This window comes from Miniopterus schreibersii (assembly GCF_964146895.1).
Source record: "Miniopterus schreibersii genome assembly, chromosome: 1".
In the NCBI taxonomy this organism is placed as follows: domain Eukaryota; kingdom Metazoa; phylum Chordata; class Mammalia; order Chiroptera; family Miniopteridae; genus Miniopterus; species Miniopterus schreibersii.
The window spans coordinates 90,035,005-90,060,501 of record NC_138101.1 but is presented as its reverse complement, the minus strand read 5'-3'; the positions used below and the strand labels follow the sequence as shown (position 1 = coordinate 90,060,501).

Here is a 25,497-nt window from a genome sequence, read left to right as displayed (position 1 = left end):
CTAGGGACTTACACACATACACGTCATAACAATATGGCTCAGGTCTATAGAAGCACCATCTTTGCTCACATGAGTTTTGTATACAGCTCCCAAAGAACAAAAATTTATTTTAAAAAATGTTTATATGTGTGGCAGACTGAATAATGGCCTCAAATATCTCTATGTTGTAACCCCTGGGACCCTGTGAGTATTACTTGACATGATAAAGGGACTGTACAGATGTGAATAAATGAAGAGCCTTGCAATGAGGACATTACCTAGATGAGCCCACTGTGATCACAGCGGTCCTTCGGGGGACTCAGGGGAGTCAAAATCAGGAGAGAGGGCAGTGGGATGACAATGAGATGGCAGTGACCCAGAAACTGGAGTGGTGCACTTTGAAAACAGAGAAAGTGGCCACACTTTAAGGAGTACAGGCAGCCACGAGAAGCTGAAAAAGGCAAAGAAACGGGTTCTCTCTTCATAGCGTCCAGAAGGAACCAGCTTTCCAACACCTGACCATAGCACAGTGAAATTGGACTTCTGACCTCCAGAGCTATAAAAGAATAATTTGTTTGTTTTAAGCTCCTTAGTTTGTGGTAATTTATTACAGCAACAATAGAAAGCTAACACAAAGTAGAAATCAGTGAAGCCTCTGAAGTTATCCAATTCTGTACTTTTCTCTAGAAGTAATCCCCGTGGCATTGAGCCTTTTTCATTGGGAATCTTCATTGTGTAGTTTATCTATCTCCATTTAAGTGGTCTTTTTAACTTAGCATCTCTGTGAAAGATATAACTGCCAAATTTCTGGCTATAACAAATTGTATGCAGAGAAAAAGCCAATGTTTGGATAGTCATTCAAAAATAATCAAATGAATTAAAATGTGTTTTCTGAAAACTTTATCTTTAAGATTGGATGGACATTTCAAAGAAACCATATGTTCTTTAACTTACTAAATTCAATAGAAGCCTACATATTTCATAAGGGTTTTTTTTAACTATTATTACATTTAAGCAATATTATTATTTAAGCTTAAATTAAATTATTTCAATTAAATAAAAAGTTCTAAGGCAGTATCAGATTAGGAAAAAAATAGGAACATATCTTCAGCATATAACACTATTTACTAATTAACTGCTACTTACGATTAATTCAAGTATGATAATCACTTCAAACCAGTTTAACACTTTAAATTATCTACTTTTGAGGTAAGCTTAAGTCATTACAATTCCAAACAGCCAGACATAGCAATTTGTGAATCCATTAAAATTTTTTCACCTAAATAAGTATGGGCAATCTGTGCCCCAAAAGCTAAGAGTGGTTTTTACATTTTTAAATGGTGGAAGAAAGAATCCAAAGAAAATGTGTCTCATGACACACGAAAATTATATAAAATTCAAATGTAAACTTACCTAAATAAAGTTTTATTGGGTGCTATGGACTGAATTTTGTATCCTCCCACAAAATTCATACGTTGAATCTAACTCCCAATGTGATGGTATTAGAAGGGGGACCCTTTGGGAGGTGATTAAGTCATGAGGGTGCAGCTCCCATGAATGGGTTTAGTGCCCTCATAAAAAGGACCCCAGAGAGATCCCTGGCCCCTTCCACCATGTGAGGACACAGTAAGAAGGTGTCTGTCATCCATGAACCAGGAAGCAGGCCCTCACAAGACACTAAATCTGATGACTTGATCTTCGACTTCCAGCCTCCAGAACTGTGAAAAAGAATTCTGTTGTTTATAAGCCAGTCTGTGGTACTTTGTATAGCAGCCCGAGCGGACTAAGACGTTGGAACACAGCCATGCCCATTTGTTTGTGTATGGGCTAAATGAGTGCTTTCTCACTACATCCATGGAGTTGAGTGGTTGTGACAGACTATGTCTCCACAAACTGAAAATATTTACTATCTGGTCTATTACAGAAAATTTTGTGATCCTTGATCTAAAATGCATTCAACAGGGAAGCTCTTACCATTCTAGTATAAGAATGCAAATATAATCTATACTCTGTAGGACCAAACTGGGGGCCTGATTCAGTCATAATTCGTACTTTGCTATCCAGGCAACCCCCCAGCATTTTGCCAGGAGTGAGTAGTGATGCTCAGAGTGATAACACTTTCTTTATAGGGCAGAGTCAAACTCTATAAAGAAAGATGAAATTCTGTTTTACTCCCTGGGACTTCTGTTTGAAAAATAAATTCACGTTTAAACACTAACTTGAATACTTCAATCCATAACTGCTAGGTAGCTGAACATTTACTCTTTTTTTTAAATCCTCACCTAAGGATATTTTTCCATTGCTTTTTAAAGAGAATAGAAGGGACAGGAAAGGAAGGAGAGAGAGAGAAAGAGAGAAACATTGATGTGAGAGAAACACATCAATTAGCTGCCTCCCGCACAAGCCCTGACCAAGGCTGGGAATCCAACCTGCAACCCAGGCACATGCCCCTTGACTGGGAATTGAACCAGAGACCCTTTGGTGCTGATGCTCTAACCACTGAGCAACACCAGCCAGGGCTGAACATTTACTGTTAGGAGAGAGACCTAGGGGTGCTCCCTTCCAAGCACCCATTAGAATTGAGTCAGTTTTTGACATTGCCACTTATTGTGGTTGTCTTTTTTAATATATATATTTTTAATTGATTTCAGAAAGAGGAAGGGAAAGGGAGAGAGAGAAACATAAATGATGAGAGAGTCATTGATCAGCTGCCTCCTGCAAGCCCCCGACTGGGGATCGAGCCCACAACCCGAGCATGTGCCCTGACGGGAAATCGAACAGCTATCTCCTGGATCCTAGGTTGATGCTCAACCGCTGAGCCATGCCGGGCCGGGCTCTTTTGTGTTTTAATGGCTACAGTTGTCTTAATTTTTTCTTTTGGAACAAGCAAAGAATTTCCCATTATAAAATTTAGCATCTCCATATTTCAACCCACATGTTCATTGGAGGGTGACCTAATAGATTAACATTGTCTTAGAACATAAAGTTGGATTTTGTCTAGTATGTTACAACAATATGAATTGGCTAATTGTTACGTGTACCCCTAGGAAAAAATGATTTTTTTAAAGAAGTGCAACTTGTGTATCCCAGAATTGAAATTTTTGTCGCAATTACATGCAGTGCTGAAACCATCGTGTTAAAATGCCACTCGATTTATGGTGCAAGAGAGGACTTGATTTAGCAAGTCTAAGTCTTTTCCTTTGAGGAATTGGCCAATGTCTTTAATTTATAATCTTCAAATGGTACTCTCTCCTTTGGAAAGTGGTACCTTGCCAATGCCTGTGTCCATGGTGTCAAGATGTGTCTGAGGGGGTGGGGCAAAGTGTACAATATACATCTTCTTACAAATCCTGTGCAGGAGACCAGTTAGACCCAAATGAAGTTCTGTTGGTCGTGATGAATGTGCCTTATCTGAGGCTTTCTGGACAGTAAGAGGTGATTATGTCAGCTTGCTTTTACAAGCATTTACTCTCTTTCACCTATAACTGGGGCAGCAGATGGCTGTCCAATGTGCCGGGTTGTCAGACTGTGATCTGACTTGTTGCCCTGGGGAATGGTCCCTCATGTACAAGCAAATCAGGTCAGTGGTTTGAATTTAAAGTGGCCAGCAGACATTGAGTGGCAAAGAAATCAAGAATTACAATTATTTCTGTGACAAGTTTCTGCCATTTAACGATAAACTAGGTTACTTGATTTGAATACTCTCATTCTAATGAGACGACAGAAGTAAAAGCGTGTTCTAAGTGGAGCTGCATTGTAGAATCCAGTTTTAACTGCCTTCCTGAAACACAGCCTGCAGAGTGCGTGGGTTGCTATAGAAATGGTGGTTACTGAACCAGCTTCTTCTCATGTATGGCGCATATGTATCAGGCACTAGGGATACCCACTCATAATTGTCCTGGGGTGAATTTGTCTCTGCTTCAGATGGTGGATATTACTGCTGAGGCTGGGCTCATTGAACTAGTGCTTTAGGTAAGTCATGGCCAGCCTGCCCTTGAAGGTGGAGCTTGATTTAAAATAGAAATCTAAGATTTTACTTCACTTTATTGTTTTTTGGAGGGAGGAAGGGATGGGAGTTCTTAAAGCACTAAATTATGTTTGTAACTTTAAGAAAATGAAAATATTGCTGTCTTATCTTTTTCTATATATATCATGAGCCACATGTGCAGATGGAAGGAGACATACTGCAATAGAGGTGTAGTGACTGAGTTACAAGGATGAACTATATTATATCGGGTGGGCAAAAGTTAGAACAAAAGAAGGGAGTTCATTTCTGTAATACTAAGTATGTATTTACATGTGTGATAATAATTTTAGAACCAGATGCATCATCTTTAATTTTTTTTAAAGAGAAGAGACTTGATAGTTAAGGGTATTGTAAGGTCAACATAGCCTTAAGAAAGATGATCTGAAATAGGTCTTCTGGCAGTGAAGGCTGTGTCTTAGAAACAAAGAAATAACTCTCATGAAAAGTCTCTACTTTTTCCCAGATGTGAAAATTGCTCATAAAAGGGAATCAGGCTTCTATCAGATATGTAAGAGGGGAAAAGGTAATTTACCTGCGAAGAAAACTGATTGAAGTGATGTAACGGAAGAGAACACGGAAGGCATCGGACGTAGTTTGGGTGTAAATGGTGACAGTCCAGCGAAAACATTGTCTTGCCTGAGATCTTGGCTGCCAGGCGGCCCACAGACCGTGATTTGTTTTGAGACACAGATTGGTACCTTTTTGCCAGGACGGCCCATCAGCGTCACGGCCGCGACGTTCCGCTCCTGTTGTCCACGGAAGAGCCGAGCAAGGCGGCCACGCAGGCGCTGCCCGTGGGGTGGACGGATGCGGAGTGATCTCAGAGCATGGACATTTGTTTTTCGATGTTGCCTAGCAACTCAAAAAACAATCTTGTAATAGCAGTCCATTCCTAAGAACTGTCAAAGCCTTTTGTTTGTAGCAGTCCCCCCCCCCCCACCAAATGAGAATTTTTAGAGAATAATTCCATCACATTTACTATATTGTGGTGGTTCAGGGCCCCTTTTGTTTTGAAACACAAAACAAACTTTAGTTTTCCTAAAGTGTCCTTTCATATAGAACTAGAACTTTCCATGCTTGAGTTTAACTGAAACCATTTTTGGCAAGCTTTACAAATGACTGTTGCCCACTTTGTGGTCTTAGATCAATATGTTCCTCCTGAAAGAAAATGTGTCTAATGTTACAGTCGACCTTAATTACCACTGATGGAATATCCACTCTGTGGATTGTATGTGGCAAGTTTGCATCCTCCGGCTGCCTCCCCCATCCCCTTGCAGCGTCAAAGGCCTCTTGCTTTGGGGCCACTTGGTTCGGGTTTTAAGCACTGTATCTAACATGCTTGTTCCGAGAGCAGCCTGGATGAAAAGTAATTAGGAAGCTAAAGCTGCCATAATTTACCAAATACTTTTTAAATGTCTTCTGTTTTCAGTTATCTCCACTGAAATGAGTAGTGAAAAGGTAAAAGTGTTCTTGATAGATTTGAATACTACTCTGGTTGTGCCGCATGTAGCGGGAGTGTATAGGATGCAGGCAGTGTGTAGCCGGGCAGTTGAGACAGCTTGGACTTGAATACTGGCTCCTCTTCAGATTACTAGCTGTGCAATCTTGAGTAAGTCCTTTAACATCTGGTAGCCTCTGTTTTCTCATCTATAAAATGGGAATAGCAGTCCTTGTCCTTACCTCATGGAATTATTGTGAATGGAGAACACTTACAACAGTTTCTCTGCTCAATAACGAACTCTGTAAGTGTTAGGCATTATTATTATAATCATCATTGCCCATATTTGGTTTGTGCATTTTTGTTGACACATGATATAAGAGAGAAGGACAGGTACAGTGAATGCCTGATGCCTTTCAATGTAATCTCCCAGTCTCAGCCAGGACTGCTGTGTAGCTGGTATGTCCCAGGCATCCAATCTGAATGTCATTGCTGCTTCCCTGTTTCCAAATGACTTACAGGTCAGAATAAGTAATGCCTTTTAATAGGAGTAAAGTAGAGCTGTCAGTCGCCCAGGAGTTTCACCAGGGAGCCAGCCCACTGGCTGCCTGCCACCTGAACGTTAACCCATCCTGCTCTTGTCTGTGGTCACAACTCAGTGCCTTGGTCTTTACAGCAGCCGGTAGTGTTGTCCTCGCTTCACAGGGCAGGAAGCCAAGGATGGGGACTTGGGTTGGGTGAAGATACCAGATGTCCAGGCTCTCCTTGAGTAAGAGCTTCTGTTTCTCTAACTGGGGTCTGTAGACCCTGAGAGTTTTTCTGGGGTCTGGGAATTGTCCGCCAGGATTTTTAAATCTGGAGGTTTGGTTTTGATAATAATCTTTTATAATCTTTTAAAAGTTAATGTGAAAAAGTTCTGCATCATCTAGATGTATTGAGACATAACTGACACACAACACTCTGTAAGTTCAAGGTGTACAGCATAAAGATTTGACTTACATATATTGTCAATGATTAACTCCGTAAGTGTAACAACCATCATCTCATATATATACCAAAAAAAAGAAAAGAAGCTGTGGTTTTTTCTTGTGATGAAACCCTTAAGACCTACTCTCTCTTTTTTTCTTTTTTTAATTGTTGACACTATTACTGATGTCCCCTTTTACCCCTTTGCCCACCTCCACCCAGCCCCTCTCCCCCTCCCCTAGCCATCACCACACTGTTATCTGTGTCTGGGTTGTGCATATGTGCTCTTTGGCTAAGGACCTGCTCTCTTAACAATGTTAGTATACCATGAAGCAGTGTTAACTAGAGTCATCATGCTGTATATTTATCCTTAGTACTTATTTACCTTATAGCTGAAAGTTTGTTCCTTTTGACCACCTTGCTCCAATTCTCCTTCCTCCCCCAATACAGAATTTAAAACCATCAGATAACTTGTATTGCCTTGCATTTATGAATAGACTATTTGATAGAATAGGACTAATGAGGATTGAACAGTGATAGATGCCATACTTGAAAGACACAACCCCACTGCATTACCAAGAAAGGAAGTTAAAGTATGTTTAAAGAGGAAAATTTCATGGTAAGTTCATCTAGAGAAAAGTGGTAGGAAAATTGGATCATAGGTACGCCAAGCTCAAAAGAAGCCTCACTCTGGCCGTCTATGTTGAGGTTTATGTCACAGGTGACAAGTTCCTTTCAGTAACATATCATCGGGCACTACAGTAAATGGATGTTTCTAATTTGAATTTTATTTTGAAACTTTACAGTCTGTTTCTTTTACAAATTTGTTTTGGTTTTATACTTTTGTATGAGCTATAAACTCTTATATTAGGACATATTTAACATATTATGATTTTTTAAATAGGTCAACACATTGTATGGGAATATTTTTTCTTTTAAAAATAGTTTTGTACATTAAGGAGATCTAGAAATCACTGGTATGAAAGAAGAGTCCTGGCCTGTTATCTCCTTTAGGTAAAGTTTCATCAACACTTAAGATTTAATCTTGAAAAAATATACATTACTGGGAAGACTTTTTAGAGGGGTCTTTTGCAATAAAATTTTACCTCTTAGTAGCTCTGCTATTTGGGCAGAGTAAGAGGGATGCCTGCCCTAAGCCCCCCACGTCAGAGCCCCTCACTCTGGTCCTTATCTAGCTGCACCCCTTCCCACGGCATAAGCTGTCCACTGAGCCAAAGGGATGTGGCCACCTGGAAGCTCAGCTTCCCTTTCTAGAACACCCTCCTGATACCCCAACCTCAGGATTCCCACACCAAACAGGTCTAAACTGGGTTACACACCCTCTCCCAGGTCCATCTCCCGAGGGCAGACTTGTCTTGCTCTTATACACATGTCATGTGCACACCCCCAAGCCAGAGACATTGGTAAGGAGTGGCTGCTGGCAGGGAAGTGAGCTTGGACACGTGAGAAGGGGGGTAGGTTACAAATTAACTCTCCTTACTCATGTACTCTGAGGAATCTAAGAATTCTACATTGGACCCCAGCCTTTAGGTTTAGAACATCTTATTGCATCTGTCCAGATGTTTGTAAATTTCTCTCTTGCTCTCTCTCATTTTGGGCAAGTTTTTGAATGCTGGAGATTAGTGGCTGTGCCTCCTGGAATCCGGGACTGCCCACCCAGTCCCTTCTGAGATGTAATTGCAAGGTGGTTATTGGATTTACTGGATAATGAACAAAATTTCTCTCCGTATGGGCCTAATTAGCCTGTAGTCTGATGAACTACTTTCTGGAAAATTTATATATACCTATTGTAAATTCAAAATTCTCTCATTAAATTTTATTAATACTATTATGTATTCTACTTCTGGCTACCTATTTAAGGCACAAACTTTCTATAACTCTGCCAGAATCTTTATGGGTTGCCATTACTGCTTCCTCCTAAAACTGGTTTCAGTAAGTCATGTGTAACTCAACTAAAGCTTAAAGGGTAGGAGAGGGGAGAATCGGTGCTTAGATTACATTTATTTTTAAGAATCTATTTTTCAAAAATTACCCTAAAAATACCAAGAGATCATGTTGTAGCTGAATACAGAATCCTTTCTTGTTTTAATTTCTAATAATTCAAGGTATCTGTGATTTTTATGCTTTGAACAGAAGGACATTGGTTATAGCAAGTCACCCTTAATTTTATTCTTGTTTAAACCAGTCCTGAAATGTACTTGCCCAAAGCTATAAGAATCCAGCTCTCTATACATAACTTTTGCTCTTCAGTTTGATTGCTTTCAACAAGAATGATTAGATAATTGACCACCAGGTAAATGCTTTGCTATGTAATTAACAAGGAATGTTTCTTCTTCACAGGTGTCGTGGAAAAATAATTCTAAAGAAGGAAGCATAGCTACTTAAAGGCATAGACTTTAATTTGGAAAAAAAGAAGGCTACTCCACAATATCATAAAAGTAGAAACTGACACTCTTTCTGCTATGCTGATGAATGGGATGGATTCTTATGTTCTAATTTTATTGGGCGATCTTGGCCCGGTTTCGTTAAGGCATGCATAAAATAGACTTAGACCTTGCTACTTCTATATGTACAGCTGATAGAAAAGTGTGGGAGAGGTTATAGCTTAAGGTAATACAGATGAAAGCTGGAAAAGTAAGTCATCTGGTTTCTAAAGGAATTCAGCATATTCTGGGAGGTAGCCTGGCGTCATGCTAATGGGCATCCAGGCAGAGAGAGGCCCTATGATTATAATTAACAACAACAACAATAACAGTAACAATAATGAGCACTAGCTATGGATCTGAGCAGTAGTCACCACAGCCATAGTCAACAGCTGAGAGGCAAGACAACCACGGGTTCCTACTGTCTGGGTTCATGCCTGTGTCATGCATGCATGTGTCTCACCTCTCTCCATAAGTGTTGCCAAATATTTCACAGTGATATTTAGATGTAAGGGTAAAAAATAGCTATATTTCACAGTGTGATTATTTACCTTTTGGTCCATAGGACTTTTTTGAGATGGGTTTTCTGAGTGGGTATGGAATTTCTCCATGTATCCCAGCTTACAGATCTAGGAGACTCACTGCAGCCTTTCAGAAAAGTGTATCAGTTAGAGTGTGTCAGCTGCAGGAAGTAGAACACCCAACTGTAGCTGCTTAGACCACGAATGTGCATTGTTCACATGACAAAAAAGATGTGAAGCCAAAGGTGCCAGGACTGCTCTCCCGCAGTAACATCACCAAGGACCTTCAGTTCCTCTGCTGTGTCATCCTTGGCAAGTCCACAGTTCACACAGCTAGAAAGGGGCAAAGCTGGAATTCACATGCAGGATTATCTTAGGTTGGGGAAGTCGGGCATGCGGCCAGTTAACCCTTTATATGCAGGATTTTTTTTACCTTCCCAGTGTTCTGAGGTCCGGCATGGTAACAAATCTCAATGTAAACAGTAACTTGTGTCCCTGTACATTTGCTGTAGTACGAGGTGCCAACTTCAATTCGTGACCTGGTCAAGTGTGGGCTTTTCCTTTTCAAAGTCAATTGTTTTTCTCTTATCAGGTTTCTCTGCTTGTTACCAAGTGTTGAAAGGAGGTAGCCTGGCGTCATGTTAGTGGGCTTCCAGGCAGGAAAAGCCATGTAAATCTGAGCCCTATAGGCCCTGTAGGTGTTTTGGGCCCTTTTTCATATTTTAGAGGTCTTTTCCCTTTTGATGGACATTTTGAACTCACTTTTCTTTATATTTTGCAAATAAAAGCTGATTTCATTACTGCTTGGGGATGAAGCAAGACAGCAGCACCCTTGGTGATTGCTGGGAGACCCTGCTGGTCTTACAGAACAACATAAGGTGTATGTTTTTCTGCCTGTCAATTTTTGTGTGCAGTAATCATTGTAGTTCACTGTAGCTTCCAAGTTAAGAACTCATGGTGCTTTATACACAATGAACCTTGCCAGCTGAGTACATACCTAACTCATTTTCAAAAGAGGACAATTTTTACCACCAAGTATTTATTCTTGAAAACATCTCTAAATCTTTTCCGTCCTGTAAGGTTTAACTCTAGAGGACAATTCATACAAAAGCTGATCTGTGGATATAGTGTTAAAGAAAAACACACACCCAAACTTGGATTCAGAATACCACTTCCCCATATCTGCTTTTGTTCCCCAGTCCCCCACACTGCCTGCGGATATTCTTCTAGAGACAATTTTAATGAGGTGGGTTATCTAGTTCCCAATAGCCGATGGCCCTGGGTGGGACTTGGGGGTTGTTGGTGGTGAAGGAGCAGAGCCTATAATAGACACACTGATGACAGCGCAGAGGGAGAGAGGAAAGAGGGAGGAAGAGGGAGGAAGGGATGGGAAACAAACATGGGAGCAGGTGGGGTATTTAGTGTACAAGCAAACAATTCTGTTCCTCAGTAGGAACCTGAGGACAGCAATATTTTAGAGCCTAGCATTGTATTTCATCATAATCATGACCCTGGGTTATCATGAAAAATCAAAATTATATTCTATTTTATAAGGCAAGAATACATGATACTTTCTAGAATTATATAAAACTGCCTTTTCAAATTTTGGCAAATTAAACCCAAGTTGTACAGAAGAACAGCTCTCAAACCATGAGATGTCTTGGAGGTTGCCATTGGGAGAGGAGGTTTCCCTTCACCTTCATGCAGAGAAGCTTAGCTATTATCTGTCTTATATATTAATTTCTGCTTAAGGTTACATTAAAAAGAAAGCATTAAAGAGTTCAGATGCTTTTTAAAAAATATATGTTTTTTATTGATTTCAGAGAGGAAGGGAGAGGGAGAGAGAGAGAGAAACGTCAACAATGAGTCATTGATTGGCTGCCTCCTACACGCCCCCTGCTGGGGATCCAGCTCGAAGCCCGGACATGTGCCCTGATCAGTCCTGATAGGGAATCAAACCTCCATCTCCTGGATTATAGGTCGATGCTCATCTGCGGAGCCTTGCTCAAATGCTTTTTAAAACTATTTGAAAACCACCGTCCTAGAAATTTCAGTAATGCAGAATTTCATTCCTTGATGATGCCAGAGGGATTGCTATATAACCTTTATACACATTCAGTCCCAGTAATAGACATGCCACAGACCTTGGACAGAGCAGAGAGGCGCTGGTGGCCACCAGCCTACTCCCAACTGACCCACTTAACAGTTGGTCCCCCCCACTCTGTGCCGGAGCAGCTGTGCATGAAGATGGTGGCAGCCTGGCCAGGCCAGTAGGGCAGGGCACGAGGAAGCACGGGGTCCTGCCGGCACACCTTCATCAGGTGACCTGCCTGGGCACTCAGCATGTTCCCAGTGGCTGCTTGGACTGCCACCTATGAAGAGGACTTTGAGTGAATCAATATCAAGCCCTTGGAAGGAAGCAATGGGAAGAGTTTGGGAAGTACTGGTTCAGAGCAGGGAGAAGGAGAAGCATAGGAGTGAAGTGAATGGAGGAAGCGGCCACTGGGCTGCTGTTATGACGTCATGGGCTGCTCTGTGTCTGGACCACAGAGGAGTCAGGCTTAATCAGGACAGACCTTTGGGCGTTGTTCTGACCTCGGAGCACCCAGTGGCTGCCCCATCCAGCAGGCAGGGGGCAGACAAGGAGAACAAGCAGAGGCCTCACAGTTGGAGCTGTCCTTTGTCTCTCTCCTCCTTTGTTGGAGCTGTGCCTGGGGCCCCGACGGGGGTCCCTGCTTAGCACCCCGGCCAAAGGTCCAGCGGACACACAACGTCATCGAACCGAAGAGACTATGCAGGTCTGTGCCTGGCTGTGGGTATCAGCAGGGAAGGTTCGGCAGGAGTCCCCAGCCTGAGTACAAGAAGCTGCTCTATAATGTGAGGAAAGTGGCCTCTTCCTGCAGCGCCAGGATTTCAGTCAGGAGGAGCATGTTTCTAGTAAGCAATTCGTTCACTCTCCCGTTCCATGTAGCTTATTTCCTCCTGCAAAGCAGAACGCTTGGAAATGGCTTTTGCCCATAAAGCATGATCGTTGAATCCCAAGACAGTGTCACCCTCTGTTTCCTGAATATGGGCACATTTTATGGAAAACTTAGGCCCAGAGCAGTGCCTCTTTCTCAGCTGCCTCTATTCCCTTCAGTGGGAAAGGGCAGAGTCGCGATCTGAACCTCAATTTTGTCAGGAGATCTTTCCGCTGGCCACCCCTAGCTTTTCACAGAAGGTCATCTGGTGTTACTTTGAGATTGCAGGGCTGGCTTTCACTCACTGTTAGATACTACGGAGCTCTCACATCAAGGGTATATCCGTGTGCTGAGGAGAAGACAGAGGAATGTAAGACCTGGCCCACTCTAGTAGCATGGGTGATAGGTGACAGATGTTTCAGGAAAATCAGTGGTGCAGGGACACATGCCCTAGGAGTGCCTAGACATGGAAGATTCTTGAGTGCTAGAGGAACTCAGGAAAATGCATGGTGTGACTTGACTCTTGAAAGATGGGTAGATTTGTTGGAAGAGAGATACTATGCGGTTCAAGCAACGGTTGTCATCCAAGTCACTGACATGGGTCAAAGTGCATGATGAGGACAGACTGGGAAGGACTAAGGGGTTGGAGGTGTGGCAGAGGGGCAGGTGGTGAGAAAAGCTCTGACCAGCTATGCCTCCACTTACAGGTCCCAGTGGCCTCCCATTGCTGATGGCATTGGAAGCTCTGCCCAGCCATTGGCAGGCAAACACAAACCTCCTTTCCAGCCCTCACCCAACAGCTCCCTCCCCCCCACCCACCCCAACCTCCACCACCCCCATCTTGCAAGCCCTCTAGCATGCAGTTCCCTTATCTTTCTCCCTGCTCCATCCCCTCTCTGTCTCCTCAACTGACAATCCTGCCCGTTCATCAGAGCTCAGCTCAGCTGGAAGCCTTCTCTGCCCGCCCCAGGTGGCATTGTCCTCTCTGTGCTCCCAGAGCAGCTGTGTGTCCTTGAGTCACTGGCCTTTCTGATTCCCACCAGCATCACAGCACCACCACCTCTGGACAGAGGCCCCTCCAGGCTGGATGTGGGGACCTTTTAGCTGGGTGGAGTGTGCATGTCCACCCACTGGGTTTGCCCCCAGTCTAACTAGGAGGTATTCTTAAGTGTTTCCAATTTCTCTGTTATGTTGTAGAAGGCAGAGGCAATTTAGCAATCTAGTTAGGTGGTTTGCTTTTGAATGAACAGGAATTAGGTCTCTGAGCTTGCAGCTCTTTCGCTCTGGGTCCCCTTTAGCCTAGCCCAGCATCCGCTCCATTCGAAAGGCAGTGACTCAAGACTCTAATCTGGGGAAAACTGTAAACCAAAGAATGTGCAGCCACTTCCTGGCTGATACGGAGATCCTGGCAGGGTTGCTATTGTGGGAAAGCATGTGGGAGTGGGGTGTGGTGTGTAAGTCATGAGCTAAACAGTATGGGGTTCTGGAGGGCAGGGAAAACTGGAAGCAGTCTCAAGCAGTCTGTTCTCAACCTTCAGAGGAACGTTGGTACCAAACGTAGAAACCCTTTTGCTTCCTGTGTCCAACACCCTGGAGAAGTAAGTGATGCTCTGAGTGGCTTAATCATCTCTCGGTCGATGTTGTTTAGCAAAAGAATTGGAATTAGGCATCCTTGTTCTCATACTCATTTTAGAAACCTTCCAGCTTGTATTTTTGTCTAACTTGAATTGAAAGCTTCTGGAGCCACTGTTCAGCCTGTTGCTTGGGTCGGTCAGACAGTGCAGGCGCTTGCTGGTGCCGACGCCTGGCTTCTCTGTCTTTTGTTCAGCTGCAGTCAGCAGAGGAGGTGTGCTAGCTGGGAGGCATTACCAAGGCACCTTTCCACCCACTGCATCTGAACGTTGCTATAGCAACTGATAAGCCCTAGAAGCAGCCCCCACTATTGTTTCTTTCTTCAAGGGGAAGAAAACATCCACAATTGCCACCTCAGTGATACGAGTACACAGACAAGGCAAGGATTTGGAGCCCGGAGGGTAGAGTATTTGGTGCATGGCTGGTGTGGTGCATTTAGCTCTCAAGTGGGCAGGGTTATGCACGTTGCCGGTTCAGGTGGTGGGTGATTGCAGGAGTGAGCTGAGCTGAGCAGGAGCGCTGTGGGCGCTGAGGCAACGCAGGAACCCTCTGTAAGTGATGAGGGCTTTGCTGGTGGGTGGGCTGAGTGTTCTCATGCTGTGGGGGCCTGCCCAACACACTCCCTTGTCTCTGCTCCCAGCCTCCATCACTGTCCTCAGAGTAAGGTTCTCTACAGGTGAGACAGGTGACAACCAAGCGACTTTGAGCAACGAGTCTGCTGTTAGAAGCCCTACAAAGTGGAAAAGTCATTAAACTCTGGAGAGGTGCACGGCAGATGCAGCACGGGAGTGAGGTAGAAAGAGCACTGGCTTTAGATGGACAGACAGACCTAGGTGCCCCTGCTCTGCTCCTGACCACTAGGAGTCCTCGAAGACTTACATAGTTCACCTGTCTTTGGTGTCTTCATCCAAAAAGGGAAAATAAGTCCAACTTTGTAGGGTTGTTGTGAGGATTGCCGATAATGTACTGTCACCCCTTCATATCCATGGATTTTATATCTGCAGATTCAACCAACCACGGATCAAAAACAGTACTGTATAGTATTTTCATTTCATGGTTGAGAGTCTGCAGATGCGGCGGGCCAGCCATATGCATTGTTCTATGATAGATTTTTTTTTAGCTTCACCTGAAGCTATTTTTCCATTGCTTTTTCAGAGAGAATGGAGGGAGGGAGAGAGAAAGGTCAGTGTGAGAGAAACACATCAGTTGGTTGCCTCCCACACGTGCCCCGACAGGGGCCAGGGATCGAGCCTGCAACCGAGGTACGTGGCCTTGGCTGGAATTAAACCCAGGACTCTTTAGTCCTGAGGCTGACGCTCTAATCACTGAGCCAAACCAGCTAGAGCATATGACATTTTATATAAGGGACTTGAGGATCTGTGGATTTTGGTATTTGTGGGGGTCCTGGAACCAATCCCCTGTGGATAACTGAGAGATGACTGTATATAAAGCACATCTGCTATGACTAGCCAGTACATAATAGGTGCTCATTAATGTTAAATACCAGTCAAAGTGATAACTGAAAGACAGAACACAGACCTAGACTTATTCGGTGTTTCCCAGCATCAGGACCCACTGTAAGTTTTTAAAACTACTCACCTACGTCAGGCTTTCTGGGTCAGTATTTGCAAAGATGGGAACAAGGAATCTATATGTTTAAAAAAACAAACAAACTTCCCTGGGTAATTCTGGTGTAGCCAATCTGTGGCTTCAGATAGGAAATGCACCCACTTGTTTGAGGATATAGAGTGTAAACAGCACTGGTCTCCCCCACTTCCCACTTCCACCAGCCCCTGTCATGCTACCTTTATTCTCCTAAACTCCAAAGGCTTCTGCTAAAATCGTCTGTTTGGAAGCAGGGATGTTTGGTAAAGGGTTGGAGGGAATTTAATAAGGAAGGCAAAGAAAAACTAAAGTGAAGCGAGTTGAAAGAAGTCTCCACGGAAAGCTGTATGCAGCCCCTAGATGACGATTTTCGCCATAATGGCTGTAAACTTTAGATGACTTGGACGATATGCCTAAGTCTTAAATAGGAGGTTAGCATGCCTAGAGCTGAAGTTTTTTTCTGCACCTACAGGAACGTGGCTGAAGAGTGGCCTCGGCCTCGTGCACCAGGAGGGCAGCCAGCTGACGTGGACGTACATTGCCCCTCAGTTGGGGTACTGGGTGGCGGCCATGTCTCCTCCCAACCCAGGTAATGTGAAGCCAGCACCTGCAGTCATGGGGAACGATGTCTTTGAGAGGTCGGGCTGAGTGCACTTTTGAAAGTAACTTCAGCAGGGACATCACATTTTGTTCAAAAATGGTTGAGAGTCTGAAAAATCAATTGATGAAGCTAAGGTATTTCGTGGGGGTGGGAGAGTTCTGGTTGGAACTCCCCCATCTAAGATAAGAATAATGCATAGAAAATCATCTTGTCTCATGTCTCTGTTTTTCTTAGACAGCTGCCATAAGAAATTCTTAATCTAAAGCCCACAGAGGCAGCTCAGACCTCCTCCCTCATTCCTGAAACAGCTGTGGCCTGGTGTGGGAGAACATGTAGGGAAAGGCATTCCACAGGGACACTCACAGAAAGTCATCACATCATGGATGACTTCTTGGGGCAGAAAGCTCAATGTGGCATTTCCTAAAGGCTTCAAAGCCAACCAGTGGCTTTGTGTCTAGAATCTTCATCTCCCTTTAGGAAATGTGAATGAACTTGTATTTTTTAAAGCTTGACTAAACGTTTATTTTTTTAACCTGTGTGGCCCAATTTATCCCAGTGAGTATTCCGGACTTGTTTTTCAAAATAGTCACCTTAGGATAATTATTGCCAGTGACAGCTTCCACTGCCCAAAGCACCTCTTGAATCTGTGTCACTTGGACTGCCTTCATTAGAGAAACGCTTCACTGATGGCAGATCTTGATGTTCAGGAGCTCCCTTCGATTTTTCATAGGTACATCTGAAAGTCATGCACATCCCAGTCTGGTGAGTAAAATAGGTGACGGAGCCTCTGTCAAAGTGTGCTATGATTGAAGAGTGTCTCTTGTAGATTAACCATGAAGGCAGTTCCAAAATGGGAGTCCAAAATATTTTAGCAATGGAGTTATCAGTGGAATGAACACTGAGACTCCCAAAGTAACTTATTTGTTGGAGGCCATTCCTAGATGGGTGCTGAAAAATCTGTCACTGTTTACTTTATATTCCCATACTCAGAAAATATACACACTTCATGGCTGTGTTTGCAGAGTATGTATTTCCCTTTGTGATATTGCTCTTGTTGCAATATAGGCATGAACCAGTCTCCAAGCCTGGGATATCTAGGAGATGTTGAAGAGTAAGGAAGGAAAGGAAAGAAATTCCTTACGTACCAGAGCAGAGGCCACGAATCCCATGCATTTAAGTTAACTTTCGTTTTAGACCTATTTCAGACAACTTTGGGTATCAGTTTTCCCATCATGTGACAGATTAATAGATACTTTTGTGAAGAGGGGAGAAAGAACTGCTGGATGTAGGTCCATGGAAGCTTCCTAGCAGTGAAGGAAGAGGAAAACAGCTATAAAAAGCATACATCGCACAGCCTTTGATGGCATTTCATGTAGAAACGCATGTGTTGGTAACCTCACAGCCATCGTTATTGTTAAAACAAATTACAGTGATGCTATGTCTTCATGAGCCCAAAACCAATAAGAAAATAATTAGGGTTTTCCTTTTTAATTCTCTGGTTAAGAAGGAAATGAAGTATGCCTGTGAATTTTATAAAGGTTTCCATTGGCAGAAGTTAAAATAACATTTTAAGTACTTAAAGGAACAAGCTTCAGTTATTTGGAAATGATTTTTATGTGCACCTGTGTCTTGGTGGCCCCTGCCAAGGCACTACCTGTGCCCGCGGAGGTTGTCTTTGTGTAAAAATTTGTTTCTATGGATGACTAAGGCAGGATACAGGGTATAGTTATCGGACATTTTTCCAACTTTTGTAAATATTAACTCCACCCCATTGAAGTGAATTATATTTGAGAACGGTGTTGTCTTTTAAACTTAAGTAATGTCTCTCTTTTCAAAAACTAGTAAACCTCGTTGGATTTACCAAGCTCTTAAGAGATTTGTCTCCTTCAAAAAATTTTTGAAGAAATCTATCCTTTAGAATATCAAAAATCAGTAATTGGGTGAAACAATATAAAACCACATTCCTTCCTTCCCACCTTTGGTGCACTGCTAGGCTACCTAGACACCAGGAAGGGCCCAAGTAATCGTAATTTGGGGAGCTTCTTGTTGTTGTTTACGACCTGTTGTCGGTGACATTAAGATACATTCTTACAGATATTGAACATAAAGAGTCTAAGTTAAAGTACTCTTGAGATTCTTTACAATGTAAATGGAAAAGTCTGTTTATCTCTGATAACCTGCTTTGTAAGTTCTGGAGAGGTCTGTGGTCATGTAAGGTTAATCATTTGGAAAAGTTATTATAGAAGAACATTTAATTTTGAAAGAATGGAAGGCATTTTAGAAACACTTGACACCTGTAGTAAGCTATGGATGTTTTTAAGTCATAGTACGTTTCTTTCGTACGTCTCAACTGATTGATTTAGGCAAAGGGCTCCTCACACAGTCATAATGACTGCCCAGTGAAAGTGAAAATAAAATCTTGTGATTTTTTTTTTCTCCTGCAGTATAAAATCTCCTGATATTCAGGCCATCACTCTGAGCGTAAGAGTCCCACTCATTATATTATCATGCATCCATTTGCTTTTATTAAAAACCATGTGTTTAGAATGCTGAACGAATGTGGCCCTCTCCGCTAAGGAGGGACCCGTGGACGCACTGCATGTAGTATTTGCGTATTTGGAGTGCTGCTGGCCACAGCTGCTTCAGTAACGGTGCTGGTCATCCCTCCTCATTGATGACATCATGATATCATCTAAGGGTGTTTGCATCTGCCCTGCTCCAGGCCCCAGCCAGTAAGAGTAATAAAAACATGACGTTTGTGTTCCTTCTCCCTCTTACATTTAAAGGTTTGCACAAATCTAAAATGCCCTTTTCTGACCTTCTAGGTCCCGTTGTCACACAGGACATTACCACGTATCACACGGTGTTTCTTTTGGCCATTTTAGGAGGAATGGCTTTCATACTTTTGGTTTTGCTGTGTCTCCTTTTATATTATTGCAGGTAACGTTTTACCATTTTGGCAATTTCTGTTTTTCATTTGGAATGTCTTGTGCAAGCATTGATGTGGAGGTTTTTTTTTTTCTTTTTCTGAATCGAGGTCCCTTTTTTTCCTCATGGAAAAAATTTCTAGAAACTGAGTATTTGTCATCTAACTTGCAAACGAACGAAGGACATGTGAGGCACACTGTATAACGGTGCTTAGAAGGGAAAATATAAAAAAAAAGTGTGACAGTTGTCCTGTGATTCGTTCAGAATATTCCTAAACGCTGATTAAGACGTGATGTTCTCAAGGACAAAGCAGAACTATTTTTATTGTGGTGCCTCGTCTGTTCCATTTGCAAGAATGTTGATTGTCGATTCTTTGGGTAACTGCTTTTGATTGAATAACTCAGATGTACTTACAAAAGCCTGAGGGTGAAATCTGTGGATTAAGCTGCTCTGAATCAAAATAAGGCTGAGGGTGTGGGGTGAGCAGGCTTCTGACTGCCGATTAGTTATTTAGTCTTGTTTCTTTCTGTGGTGATTGCGAGTTAGGATTTTACTTGAAACTTGACCATGAGGAAGATCTTTAATCTTTGGCTTTCGATTGTTGTCTCTCTGATCGCAGGCGCAAGTGCTTGAAACCTCGTCAGCACCATAGAAAACTGCAGCTTCCTGCGGCCCTGGAGAGTTCCAAAAGAGACCAGTCCACCTCCATGTCTCACATCAACTTGCTCTTTTCCCGTCGGGAGTCGGAATTCCCAGGCCCGCTCTCTGTCACCAGCCACAGCCGCCCGGATGGCCCGGGCACCAAGGAGCTGCTGAGCGGGGTCCATTTGGAAATGATGTCTTCCAGTGGAGAAGTGGACATGCACACCCCCATGCTGAAGCTTTCCTACAGCACCTCCCAAGAATTCAGCTCCCGGGAGGAACTCCTGTCTCACAAGGAAGAAGGCAAAAGCCAGATATCCTTTGATAACCTAACGCCGAGTGGGACGCTGGGAAAAGACCACCATAAATCCGTGGAGATTTTCCCCTTAAAGTCCAGGAAACCTGTGGAGAGAGAAGGCTACGAGTCCCCCCGCCACAGTGACTACCGGAGGAGTTACAATGCCATGCTCTCTCAGCCTTTATTTGAGAAGCAGGACAGAGACAGCCAGGCCTCCGTTAACCATATTCCCACAGGCAGTAAGCTCGCCATTCAGGAACACATGTACCCCGCGCCCTCCTCTCCCGAAAAAGAACAGCTGCTTGACCGCAGACCCGCTGAATGTATGATGTCACGGTCCGTAGACCACCTGGAAAGACCCGCGTCCTTCTCGCGGCCTGGCCAGTTGATCTGCTGCAGCTCCGTTGACCAGGTCAATGACAGCGTTTACAGAAAAGTGCTGCCTGCCTTGGTCATCCCCGCTCACTATATGAAACTCCCCGGGGACCACTCGTATGTGGGCCAGCCCCTGGTCGTCCCAGCAGACCAGCAGCTTGAGATCGAGAGACTGCAGGCTGAGCTCTCCAGCCCCCACGCGGGGATCTTCCCACACCCCTCTTCCCAGATCCAAGCCCAGCCCTTGTCGTGCCAGGCAATCTCTCAGCAGCACTTGCAGGATGCAGGCAGCCGGGAGTGGAGCCCACAGAACGCCTCCATGTCGGAGTCTCTGTCCATCCCAGCATCCCTGAACGATGCGGCCTTGGCCCAAATGAACAGCGAGGTCCAGCTCCTGACCGAAAAGGCTCTGATGGAACTTGGCGGCGGGAAACCGCTCCCACACCCCCGGGCCTGGTTCGTCTCCCTGGACGGCAGGTCTAATGCGCACGTTAGACATTCTTACATCGATCTCCAAAGAGCTGGAAGGAACGGAAGTAATGATGCCAGTTTGGACTCGGGTGTGGATATGAATGAACCAAAATCTGCCCGGAAGGGAAGAGGCGACCCTCTGTCTCTCCCGCAGAACCACCCACCTGTCCAGGAGCATCCTCAGAAGGAGCCACGGGCGGCGGACAGCACCGCCTACACGCAGCTCGTGTACCTGGATGACATGGACCAAAGCGGCAGTGAGTGTGGCACCACCGTCTGCACCCCCGACGACAGCGCCCTGCGGTGCTTGCTGGACAGCTCCAGCCGGAGAAGCGGCGGCCAGCTGCCCAGCCTGCAGGAGGAGACGACCAAACGAACTTCAGACGTCCCCCCGGAGCCCTTGGCCAGCCCCGATCAGAGAAGATCTGCTCACGAGGACGATGAAGATGAAGACGAAGACGACCAAGGAGAGGACAAGAAGAGCCCCTGGCAGAAGCGGGAAGAGAGACCCCTGATGGCGTTTAACATTAAGTGAGCGACTGCAGGAGTCACCCAGTCTCACAAAATTGCCAAAAATCCTTACGTATGGAAGCGCGTACATGTTTGTGGAGGAAGCTGAACGACGACAGCCGTGGCCCATGGACGTTTCCATTACGGTCTGTGTAAATGTTAGGAAGGAATTACAGTGGTGACTCTGAAGGAAGGGGGGTGGCCATGGATGCCTCGCCACCAGGGAGGTGGTCTGAGTGTCCTTCCACGTGCTTGGCATGTCCCCCCAAGGACACGGAAACCACAGGTGATGTTGCTGGGTTCTGACAATAACCTCAGTTCTCCCTCAGATTCCGGGAACAGATGGAACTCTTTTTTGCATTGCTTGAGTCAAATTTTATCACGATAATGCTCCTATAAAGTTATGATTGAGAAATTAGCTTGGCACTTAGTGTCTCGAGGTACTCATTACCTCAAAGGAAAGCTATGCATCGCTGCTTCATGCTCTTACTTTGCCTAGGTTTTTGCTTTGCTTAGGTTTTTGTTTCGGGTTCGCTTTTTTTATAAACCCCAGTTTGGTTGTCAAGGTTTTATCCCTTCGTTTTCATCTGTTCTGCTTCTCGGTGGTTTATTTCCATGTCTACAATCAGGAACTCCTGAGTGTCATCTCTTAACATCTAAGCCTTTTAATGAAATCGTACTGAAAATTTTTTATCAGCTGAGAATCCTTCAATTCTGGTCCCATTAACTCCAAGTGCCTTTTTTACAGTGACAACAGACAGTCCCTCACTTATCTTCTTTGTTTTTCTTAACTCCTGTAAAGGAACTGCCTGGATTTTATAAAGTTATTAAACGATACCCCTTTTCTTTGAACTGCATGCTGCCAAGTGCCCGTTTGTGCGCAGAATTCTGATTTCCGCGCAGTGTACTCTCTAGTGCTCCTGTGTGACGTGGGTTCTGTTTAGCTAAGATAGACTAGAGGACACCTTAGCGATCCCTGCCCCTGCCGCTCCATCCCTTTGGCCACTAGCCACCATTATGGTTTTATTGGCTGTTTGTATATATACAGTTACGTATTAGCGCTGGAATTCTATGGGCTGATCTTGCTCTCCCAACATGAAGTATGGACTGAGCAAGTGGACTGAATGTGACTATTAAAAAAATCTTATGTACTATCCAAAAGTGCCAGAATGACTCTTCTGTGCATTCTCCTTAAAAGAGCTGCTTGGTTATCCAAAAATGAAAATTCAAAATAAACTCTGAAGGAAAAAAACCCACTATCTTATGGTCCTTTTCATTCATTCTGAGCCATTATTTGTTTCCAAGTTGTTATGAAGAATTTGCTGTTCATTTCTTGGCAGTCTAAATGCCAGTTTGTTAGACTTACATTAAAAGACCACCATGAATTTAGACTATGATTAAAGTCCTTAAAATCCACCTTTGTAAAGTTTAGTTTCATCCAAGAATACAAAATAACATTGTGTGGTGTTTCACGTTCAATATTGATTCACTTTGGAACAGCTTACAAAAGCCCTCATTAAAATGACCAGAACCATCCCAGATGTATACAACTATTCCTCGAAATCATTAATGGAGACATTGGAACATAGAAGATATTGGTGGAAATAAACTAAGCTAGCTGTGTTTATAGGAACGAGCTTCCTTACCAAATCTTTATTGGTGAATTCCAGGCAGGCAGAAAACTAATCAGGCTGATTTTTATTATTTTAATTCTAAAGTGTTAATGTTTAGTATTTTGCTTTTAAGAGGGCACCCGGTTGAGAGATTCCTCCACACTGTTGGGACATCTAAATGGGAGTCTGTGGTTTAACAAGTGAGGGAAACTTTGGGAGTGAACATTCTCATCAATAGGTGGCAGGTGAGCCCTTGCAGACTCCACTAAGACTCCAGGGAGAGGCCCTTTATCAATCACCCTCCAAAGAAACAGTAAGTGGCCTCTCCAAGAATATCCAGGGTGCCCTGGCCAGTGTGGGTCCGTTGGTTGAGCATTGTCCCGTGCATGGTGCACCAAAAAGGTTGCTGGGTCGATTCCCGGTCAGGACACATGCGCAGGTTGAGGGTTCGATCCCTGGTTGGGGTGCATGCAGGAGGCATCCAGTCGATCGGTAGACATCTCTTTCACACATTGATTTTTTTCTCTCTCTCTCCTTCTTCAAGAATCAATTTAAAAAAATTTTTTTTAAATACCCAGGGTGAGAACCTAGGTAACTGGGGGAATTCTGGGAGATCCTCAGCCCTTTTGCAGCTCTGCCTAAGTTTGCTGCCAGAGCAGTCACCTTAAAGCATCAGTTTTCAGAAGAACATGTCAGTACTGATTGTGGGAGATCTCGCAGGAAGATTGGGGCCTAGGGGGCTTTTCTGACTTCATATTAGGCTGGACATACCTGGGTCTGCCATGAGTGTAGAAAGTGTGGAGCATCCAGCAGTGGTCAGAAGACATTGTGTGCCTAGGAAAACAAGGTTTGCCAAAGAGTTGTTTCTGCCAGAGATGGAGCTTAACTCATTTTCACTTACAGGTTAACATTTTTTGCTCAGGGTACCAACACTGATCACCAGACTCTTTAACTGTCTGCACAGAGCACCATAACTGCGGACTGTAAACATTTTATTTATCTTCTCTCCAGCCTGGTGGTGGTAAGATATGTCACAGTGTCTGAAGAATCAAAACCATCAAAGGCATCTTGCTTATGCCACCTAGTGGTGAGTTTTCACCTGCCTATTAATTAAAGAGACTTCAATCTGAATAAACAGGGATCCAGGGCCAGCTCTGAGAAGACTGGATGGGTGTGCCCAGGGGTGACCTGGACCTGCTTCTGTCCTCCAGGTAAGGAGATGGGGACTGATGTCTATTGAGTCTATACCCTGAAAACGATATATTGAGAACAGTAATGCATTCAATTAGAACAATAATGCATTCTATTCTCAAAACCTTATTAGGAAGGTATTTTTATTTCTCTCTTTTACACCTAATTAAATTGAGGCTTGGGAGGTTAAGTAATTGAGGCCACTCAGCTAGAAGATACTTAAACAACCAGCTCTCTGGAAATGAATGCATTTAAATTATAAATGTTCTGATTAAAAGATGTGTAGGACACAACTTACAAATCCTAACAAAGTACATAATTGTAAATTCCACTTTACAGGTGTTCTCACAGAATGCTTTTGTCTATTTTTGTCATACCTGTTATGGCAATTGACAAAAGGATGTAGCTCTGACATAAACATTAATGAATTTTTTTTACATGAATGATTAAGATGATACTGAAACAATGAAGACATGTGTCAGAACGTTACTCTTTCATCCATCATGGCATGTCTTCTTTGCTGAGTCAGATAATGGTTTTTGAATTCTGGAAGAATATTTCCTCAACTTGCTGTGCTAGGCGCAACATAATGGGTCTAGACATGATACAGTTTTAAGTTTAATCTGCATTAACATTTTCTCCTTCACTTTCTTAAATCTAGACAATGAACAAATCAAGTGTTGACTTGTGGCATTGCCAATTTTCATGGTGTAAATACTCCCATGTGGCCAGTTATAAGCAACTAGAGTGACATCACTGCACTCAAGAGTTGGGAAGAGATACCTTGTAGCACATATTTATATTTCCACCAGGTACAATAAAGGTAAATAACCTCAAGAGCATAGTCAAATATATAGTTGATCCTCATTGTTTGCAGATTCCATTATTTACAAATCTTCCTACTTGCTAAAATTTATTTGTGATCCCAAGATCAATCCTTGCCATTTTTTCGAAACCATTTATGGACATGTGCAGAGCAATGAAAAATTTGAGTCGCCCCATGTCCATGCTCTCAGCTGAGGTTAACTAGCAAAGTTCTGCCTTCTTGTTGCAGCTCTCACTGTGAAACAATGTCCCTTTTTTGAAGTCTACTTATTGCCACATTTTCTGCATTTTTGTGCTTTTGTTAGTGATTTCACTGTATAAAAGGGCCCCCAAGCCTAATGCTGAAGAGCTGTCTAGTGCTCCTAAAGTCAAGAAGGCTTGTGGTGCGCCGTATGGAGAACATACATGTGTTAGATCAGCTTCATTCAGGCATGAGGTATAGTGCCATTGGCTATGAGTTCAATGTTATGG

General features: G+C 43.5%; 1 protein-coding gene across 3 annotated transcripts in view; it reads left to right on the top strand.

The window, feature by feature from the left end:
• FAM171A1 (family with sequence similarity 171 member A1) overlaps positions 1-22,674 on the top strand; it is a 124,337-nt gene extending 101,663 nt beyond the window's left edge. For 2 of the 3 annotated variants that reach the window (XM_081144049.1, XM_081144048.1), the window contains 3 exons: positions 16,045-16,161; positions 18,999-19,113; positions 19,721-22,674. In XM_081144049.1, coding sequence (XP_081000175.1) covers positions 16,045-16,161; positions 18,999-19,113; positions 19,721-21,422 — 1,934 coding nt within the window. In that variant the 3' untranslated portion in view covers positions 21,423-22,674. The remainder of the gene's footprint in view (positions 1-16,044; positions 16,162-18,998; positions 19,114-19,720) is intronic. The other variant, XM_081144050.1, reaches the window with a different exon arrangement.
• Positions 22,675-25,497: the final 2,823 nt, after the last annotated feature.